The following is an 8,811-nucleotide window of genomic DNA, read 5'->3' as shown; positions in this document are numbered from 1 at the left end:
CTCAGACACTTATATCACTTATAAACTGTATGGCCGTGACAGACTTCTTGCTAACTGTTTTTATATCTTAAATTAACCCATTTCTATAAATCTATACCTTGCCATGTGGCTGGTGGCTTACCGGCGTCTTTACATGTTGCTTGTCCTGGCAGTGGCTGCAGTGTCTCTCCTTCCTTCTTCCTGTTTCCCCAATTCTCCTCCTTGTCCCGCCTATACTTCCTGTCTGGTCACTGGCCATCAGTGTTTTATTTATATAGAACAGTATCCACAGCACTTCCCCTTTTCTTCTTTTTTTAAAAAGGAAGGTTTTAACTTTAACATGGTAAAATTACATATAACAAAACAATTATCGAGCAAGAATTACAGTTACAATATTAAAGAAGATGTCCTATTTATCTTATATTTGTGAGTTTAAGGTTTTATATCTAACTTATCTTTTATCATAACTGAGGAAATTACAACTATCTAGTCTTCAACCACATCAAAGACCTGAGAAGGAACATAATGGTACCTGAGAAATGGTAGATGGATGCAAGCAACTTTCGGGAATCTTGCAAGAGTAGACCAAAACAGCTGGCAGCCTGGACAGTCACCTAATGTTTCTCAGCATTGTTGGTGCATTCAAAGTGGCTACAGGCCTAGAGTATATGACAGACCATTTTTAGAAGCAGGAATTCTGAAAGACCATCTTACCCTGTCTTGGCAGAGTACAGTGGTTGCTTTCCTTGTGTTCCGCTTGTCCAGAAAGGACAGCATTGCATTCGTACTGTTAGCCATCAAGGCAAGGGCAGTTCTTTGCCCAGTAGGCCATTTTGTGCCAAGAAGACAAACTTCCAAATGGAAATGTCTTAGAAGCCCAACATTCTCTTGGGATCAAATTGGTGCATCCAGGAGCAATTGTGTCTCACATCAACAGAATTCTAAGTTATTTAAATGCCATATTCTCTAGGTCTATGAAGTGTTTGAAGATTACCTATCTATCTGAAATATATCTATGTTTACCTAAAAGACTTAACTAACATGGCTACAAATATGATTATCATAGATGACTAATTATTAATCTATATTTAATTATCCATTACAATTTTAAATGAGTTACATAAACATAATACCTCAAACAAGAATAGAAAAAAAAAAAATATATATATATATATATATATATATATATATATACAGTATAACAAAATTAACTTCAAGTTTGTATCAATAAACTAAAATTTATACCAATGTAAAACATTTTAAACATAAACTAAAATCTATACCAATGTAAAACATTTTAAACAAGTTGTTCTTTAAAAGTAGGTTCATTAATCCACCCTTTTATCTTATCATCTCTATATCCTCCTATATATCTATGTCATATCCCCTTTTCTTTTTTAGAAAGAGATCACATTTATAATCAACCTGTTTTAAATAAAAATATTGGTTTTCCTCTGTCCCACACCAGAGGGCTCTTCTGATTTGGGACACAAGAATCTCTTAACCAATTTTTTTAAAGCAATATGTCTGGGTTTAGAGGGGGGGTGAGCCAATTCCACCTCTAAAGCCAGCTTGGTATATTTGGGAATTTGGGCGTAGCATCTCTTACTACTTCCTGCTGGACGGGGGCGCTGTATCTTATGGGGACGCAAAGAAAATTTTAGGCCTATGGGGTAGTCCGTGAGGCTGTATTGTGTGAACCAGTTGCCTTGAAACCGCTCTGGATGTTAGATCATCTGGGCCATGGTGTCATCGGAGACCTTTCAGGGGGTCTTGGCTGGTGAAACCTGATGTATCTTAATCTGGAACAAATCCACAGCCTCTGGCTTTCTGTGGAAACAAAAGCAGAACCTCTTTTCCAAAGCAACATATCCTTAAATCCAAATTTTGAAGTTAAGGTACCTTTAAAATATACATATTGGTTTAATTGAACATCTTTTTTGATCAAATGTTTTTTTGCAGTTAAAAATCCCAAAGACAACACAATCCAGATTGTCTGTGTAATATTCATCTTTACGTGCCTTTTTATATTAATTTATCTTTTTTTGTCTCTTTCAAGCCTACATATTGTGAATCTATTGCTTTAAACTTTTAACTGCAGTATTTTAAGACTGAAACAGTGCTGTGGCTGCTGGTTCCGCCCATTTCAGCTTACCAACATGGCGTTTTCCGCCAGTTCTGTGAGTCATCAAGTCTCCGAAATAGTGGGTCTAAGCTTTTATCAAAGCAGCATGTAGCCCAGAAACCTTTTTTTAAATTTTTTTTAATAATAGTGAAGACTAAATCTACCACACAGCTTAATGTGCCACTGGCAGACACCTCATTTCTGCCATACTGCTGTTCAAATGCACACGCCAGGAACCCGCCAGTTGTTCAAACCTGTGTTTTGCAGCGTCTAGCTGCCTGTATGAGACAAGAAGCAGGAACCTGGTTTTGGCTCTGTTTAGAATTGGTTATTAAATATTCTCAGGTTTAAGGTGGAAATTTGAGCCATTGGGCGCCATTTGTTGCTGGAGGGCTTCTCTCCAGATTCCACCAAGCCCCGCTGTCCCACAATCCACATATAAAATAATCACTCAGACACTTATATCACTTATAAACTGTATGGCCGTGACAGGCTTCTTGCTAACTGTTTTTATATCTTAAATTAACCCATTTCTATAAATCTATACCTTGCCATGTGGCTGGTGGCTTACCAGCGTCTTTACATGTTGCTTATCCTGGCAGTGGCTGCAGTGTCTCTCCTTCCTTCTTCCTGTTTCCCCAATTCTCCTCCTTGTCCCACCTATACTTCCTGTCTGGTCACTGGCCATCAGTGTTTTATTTATATAGAACAGTATCCACAGCATCTATGTGTGTTAATAGGCATTTCTCTTGCAAGGTGATATCCCATTCAATGACAGAGGCAACCCTCTTATTCAGTTTCCCTCTAAAGTGACTTGGTGATTGCATTATAATGTCTATGTCATAGATAAGTGTGGAAAGCACCAGAATTGTATGACAATACTGTCAAAGAAGTATACATTTACAATGTTGTCAGTATTGTGCTTTCTTTTGTATATATGTATGGGATATTTCAGAATGCAGTGACCTATGATGACGTACATGTCAACTTCACTTGGGAAGAGTGGATTTTGCTGGATCCTTCCCAGAAGAATCTCTACAAAGATGTGATGCTGGAGACCTACAGGAACCTCAGTATTATAGGTAAGACAGAATTTTCCTTCATGTTTTAAAATAAGGAGACAAATGCTCATTGGAAATTGATGCTCCTCTATAATTTGATTGAGAAAGAAGAATGAGATGAATAAATCAAGCATGGTTCTAAGATTCACTGCAGATAACTTAAATTTGGTACAGTTTTTAATAATATAATTTTCTGTTACTATATTTTAGGGTACAGTTCAGAAGACCATAATATTGAAGAACATTGTCAAAATTCTAGAAGACATGAATGGTAATTTTCTTGCACGAGCTGACATAAAAGTGCCTCCAAAAATATTGTAATGTATCTTAGAAGTGTTAAAGAAAAGCATCATCATAAATAAGCACAGATTAAAGTTCATTGATGATTCTACCTTCTCACAAAACCATAGAATTCAATTTCGGGTTCGTGAATTGCATTTACAAGGCATTCTCTTAAGAAAGAAGACAAGGAAATAATTCCTTAATAGATATCAACACTGGAATCAAAGCACCTTCAGAGCTATGTTGTAGAATTGTCAATCCATTTATTTCATCTAACTCATATTACAAAATGTATATGCATTGAAGAGGTGATAAGTATATCTTCAAAGCATTCTAGTAAGCACAAAGATCATAGTGAAGCTAGTATTGTTCATATACAATTCTTGACTTTGCTAAGTTTAGTGAGAGGGGCAGTTAAATTCAAAAGTCAAGGGGTATTATCATGAAGAAACCTTCATCTTTATACCACAAATCTATGAGGACATAAAGTCAAACAAAATTCAATGAGGAAATCTTTTATTTGTTATTCTTCCTTTACTAGGTATATCATATGTCAATCTACATATAAGCCATATGAGCATACAGATACAGAAAGAGATAGAATCTCTCTCTCTCCCAGAACAATTAGAAGATATGTAGCAGAACCCACATTGAATATACTTGTTGAATTGATTCAAGTATACAGGTAATTCGTTTTCTAGCTTCATTATTAATACATAAACAAATTTTCATTTCAGAAAAGCCCTGAGTGCTAGGACTGTATAAATACAACATGTGTGTAAACACATTAATACAATCTTAAGATCTGATAACTCTTCAAAATTGGACCAAATTGTAAAATTAATTCATATAGATATAAAGAGTCAACAGTGTATTAAATGTGGTTAAATTTTTACATGTGCCAATTAACCTTGCAGGCATGAAAGAAGCCAAACTGGAGACAAACCTTCTGTATATCCTCAATATGATAAAGCCTTTACATATCATAGTCATCTTCAAATGCATGAGAGAAAGCATACTGCAGAAAAACCCTATGAATGTAATCACTGTGGTAAAGCCTTTGCATATCATAGTCATTTTCAAATGCATGAAAGAACACATACTGGAGAGAAACCTTATGAATGTAACCAGTGTGGTAAAGCTTTTGCACAGTACAGTCATCTTCAAAAGCATAAAAGAACACACACTAGAGAGAAGCCCTATGAATGCAATCAATGTGGTAAAGCCTATGCACAGCACATTCATCTTCAAATGCATGAAAGAACACATACTGGAGAGAAACCCTATGAGTGTAACCAGTGTGGTAAAGCCTTTGCACAGCACAGTCATCTTCAGAAGCATGCAAGAACACATACTGGAGATAAACCCTATGAATGCAATCATTGTGGTAAAGCCTATGCACATCACAATACTCTTCAAATTCATGAAAGAACACATACTGGAAAGAAACCCTATGAATGTAATCAATGTGGTAAAGCCTTTACACAACACAGTCATCTTCAAATGCATAAAAGAACACATACTGGAGAGAAACCGCATGAATGTAACCAGTGTGGTAAAGCATTTGCACAGCACAGTCATCTTCAAAGGCATGAAAGAACCCATACTGGAGAGAAACCCTATGAATGTAACCAGTGTGGTAAAGCCTATGCACAGCACAGTCATCTTCAAATGCATAAAAGAACACATACTGGAGAGAAACCCTATGAATGTATTCAGTGTGGTAAAGTCTATGCACACCACAGTTCTCTTCAAGTTCATGAAAGAACACATACTGGAGAGAAACCCTATGAATGTTATCATTGTGGTAAAGCCTTTACACAACACAGTCATCTTCAAAAGCATAAAAGAACACATACTGGAGAGAAACCCTATGAATGTAAGCAATGTTGTTAAGCCCTTGAATGTGTCAGTAATCTTCAAAATCATGAGAAAAAAATATACTGTAGTGGAACTCTATAAATGTAGTCATTGTGGTAAAGTTTTCACTTTACATAGGAGTAAAACTTTTATGTTCAATCACTCTTTTAAAGTCTTTGCATATTATAGTAGTCTTTGAGTACCTGATAATTATATTGAGGACTTTATTGAAATGTTTTTGACAAGATCCTAACCAACACACTTACAATCAGTTGCAGAACAGTACTGATTCTGTAGAAATAAATTGACAGTGTCAACAATCTGTTCAAGCATCATGATGTCTGTTTTTGTGTTGTTTGCACTAGGTAACTCATGGAAATAATGAATTTGAAGCCCTATGTGTAGGGTAAAAGTTCCAGCCAAAAAAACCACACCCTGAAACTAGAGCCAGTGAAACATACTTTGTCCCTGAATCCAGAGCCAGTGAAAAAAACACCCTGGCCATGGAACCCGAGCCAAAATTTTGAGAAGGGCCAAGTGAAAGAAACACATTTTGGCCCTAAAATCAGGGCCAAAGAAACACTTTGACCAACTGAGCATAAAACCAATCAATCCTTGAGTATAAAATCCAGCCAATCTCTGAGCTTCTTCAAGCTCAGGGATTGAAATCAAACCAATTCTCACCCGATAAATCTTCTCCCTGAATGAATGCTGCACCTAAGAAACCATATAAACCTTGTGCTGGTTCAGTTGGCAGCTGCCTTTTTTCACACTAGCATAGGCAGCCTTTCTCCTGGATTCCTCCCTCCACAATAAATGTCTTGAATAATTTTTGGGTAAAGACCTTCCTTTGCCAGAGCAAATCAGAACCTCCCTAGTGGATTGAAGCAGAGGAGTAATGGACACTACTCCTGAAAAACTCCATTAGGGGAGTTGAGCAGAATAGCAAGAGACATCTCTACTGGGAAAGTCTCTTAGCAGAGTAGAGCAGAGCCCAGTTGTAATGGCTCTTTCTTAGAGAGGAGCAGAATTGCTACATCCTGTGGGAAGATAATCTCCCACTGGAACATAGCTTTAGGTAAAGCCTGACTTCCTGACAGTCAGGATTCTTTTCTCTTCACAGCTGTAAGTATATAGGACACCATCCCTTCATAGCTGGAGATATAGCCTGATGTCCTGACAGTCAAGTTACCTTTCTCCTCACAGGTGTAGGAATCCAGGATATCTTCCCTACACAGCTCTATGTATGACCTGACATCTGACAGAGTACCTCTCTCTCCAGAGCTACAACACTTGCACTATGAATTTAAATGATAATGTAACCTTTTAAAATTTTGTGCTTCTCTTAAATTACATGAAATAACTAATTCAGGTGTAAAGCTTTATGGGTTTGTATTAGTTCCTTTCTATTGTTGTGATGTAATGTTTAAGTCGACTTTTAAAAAGTTTAATTTGGCCCCTGTTTCCAGAGGGATACAGGATCACCATGAACCTAGCATGGCAACAAGTATCAGACATGGCAGCTAAAGTTGAGAACTCACATTCTTAACCTGCAGCATGAAGCAGAGAGTAGGGACTGGAAATGGTGTGTGGATGTGAATTCTCAAAGCCTACACCAGTGACATATTTCCTCAGCAGGGCAACATTTCTTAAATCTTCCCAAATGAAGCCACCAACTTACAAGAAAACAAGCCTATATTCTTTTTTTTTTTTTTTTTTGCTATTACATGAACTACTTCATGATAAAGAAAAACTCTACAAGCCTTTAGATGCCTCACCACCTGTGTTACAGAAATTAATGTTTACAAGAGAAAAACATTCATGAAACATTGTTTCTTTAAAGCATTGTTTTAACTGTAAATATGTGATATCACAGTGTGTTTGTATTGGTGTGTGATTGGCCATTCTGTCTTCTGAGAATGTTAGACCCTTCGAATCTTGAAGCAAGAATTACAGAAAGTTGTCACAAATTAGACCTTGGTCCATGGAATGAACATTTCTTAACTGCCCAGCCATGTCTCTAGTGTTGTAAATATTTTAAAGCCTATTTTTATCATTTTAAAGTCAGAAAAATAACCAAACTCATACCAGAGAAAAAACTATTAATGTAAATAATTTAGTAAAGACTTTAGACATCACAGGTGTCTTCAGCTTCAAGAAAAAAAAAGTCACATATCACTTATTTTTCATTGTAGCCTTGAAGGAAGCAAATTACTTACCATGTCTATTTAAGACTGATTGTGGAGATCATTGCATTGTGGTTTCTATTTGAAACATTTGAGGTAGATACTAAAGTGTGCTATATGTATGGCAAATCCAGTTAGTGAAGTTTATTTTGTGGTCCTTATATTCCTTCTGTGGCTTTTGTTACCTTCCTTTATGCTTTTACATAAAGGTAGGTATTTTTCTGCTGTATTGTATATAATAGTATCCACATCATCTAAGTGGTCCATTGTTTATTTAAATATGAGGCAGTGTGTGATCATACTTTGCAAATAAGGTTGTGAAATAGTGGTTCCTTGTTTTGTTTTTCATATTTTTACAAATTCCCTTGAGGTATGCACTTGTAACTCAGTTTGGCTTGGATGTCAGTAATGATTCAGGGATACATTTGTACTCATGATCCTTATATGTCCACCTCCTGAGTACAAGTCCAAAGGTGGATGATGTACTCCCAATGTGTACTGTTTTGTCAACACAATTTAACAATGTTAATGTTAAAATGCTTAATGGAAGAGAATATAAGAAACATTAAATACCTCATTTGTATATTCAAAGCAGTATTTTTATTTATCAGGTAAAGATGTAATAAAGTAGCATAATCAATATTCTGGTGTGTGCCTCATATCATAGCTTGATATGTTATGTATGTATATTTATATAATTTGATGTACCACGCTTCTTCCCATCCACATGAGTATACCATCTGGCATTTTATCTTGTAGTATTTTCTTCCAAGAGAATTATTCAGAGATGCCTGATAATGTAATGTCATTAAGATTTCTCTTGTACAAAACATTTATGTGGTGCATATAATATGATTATGGATTTGTAGGCCCATCTCAGATATGTGAAGACCAGAAGACAGCTTTGTGGTTTCCACTTTTGGTCCTTTTAATATGGTGATCATTGTCAGATTTCCAGCTTTGCACACCAATGACCTTACCAATGAGCCATCACACTGGTGCTCACATAAGATTTGTGGGAATACTACAACATTAAACTATTTTCTTAGTTTCAAATTGTAACCTCAATTTCATAGAAGGATAGAAGAACAAAGGACAATTTGAATAATAATTCCTTTTTTAATATTAAAATATTTAGATGATCATACATTTATTAAAATTTATTATGAGGACTAAGCATTTGTTTATAACACTTTCTCAGAACCACCGTTGAATGCCAGAGAATTGCCTCATATAAAGTAGGTTCTGCTAAGCCTGATGACTTGAGTTCTCTCTGGGTAATCCATACTACTCCTACGAATTTTGTCTTATTTCTACA

The 8,811-nt window shown here is 36.0% G+C and overlaps 1 protein-coding gene across 1 annotated transcript; it reads left to right on the top strand.

Moving 5' to 3' along the window:
- The first annotated feature begins 3,041 nt into the window (after window positions 1-3,041).
- LOC114700715 (zinc finger protein 120-like) lies at window positions 3,042-6,017 on the top strand. Its single transcript, XM_037199242.1, has 4 exons — window positions 3,042-3,186; window positions 3,376-3,436; window positions 4,437-4,621; window positions 4,706-6,017. The coding sequence occupies exons 1-4, from the start codon at window positions 3,042-3,044 to the stop codon at window positions 5,341-5,343; spliced, it is 1,029 nt and encodes a 342-aa protein (XP_037055137.1). The 3' UTR covers window positions 5,344-6,017.
- The last annotated feature ends 2,794 nt before the right edge of the window (window positions 6,018-8,811 follow it).

This window comes from Peromyscus leucopus, chromosome X (assembly GCF_004664715.2).
Source record: "Peromyscus leucopus breed LL Stock chromosome X, UCI_PerLeu_2.1, whole genome shotgun sequence".
Classification (NCBI taxonomy): domain Eukaryota; kingdom Metazoa; phylum Chordata; class Mammalia; order Rodentia; family Cricetidae; genus Peromyscus; species Peromyscus leucopus.
This window is presented reverse-complemented; position numbering and strand designations above follow the sequence as displayed.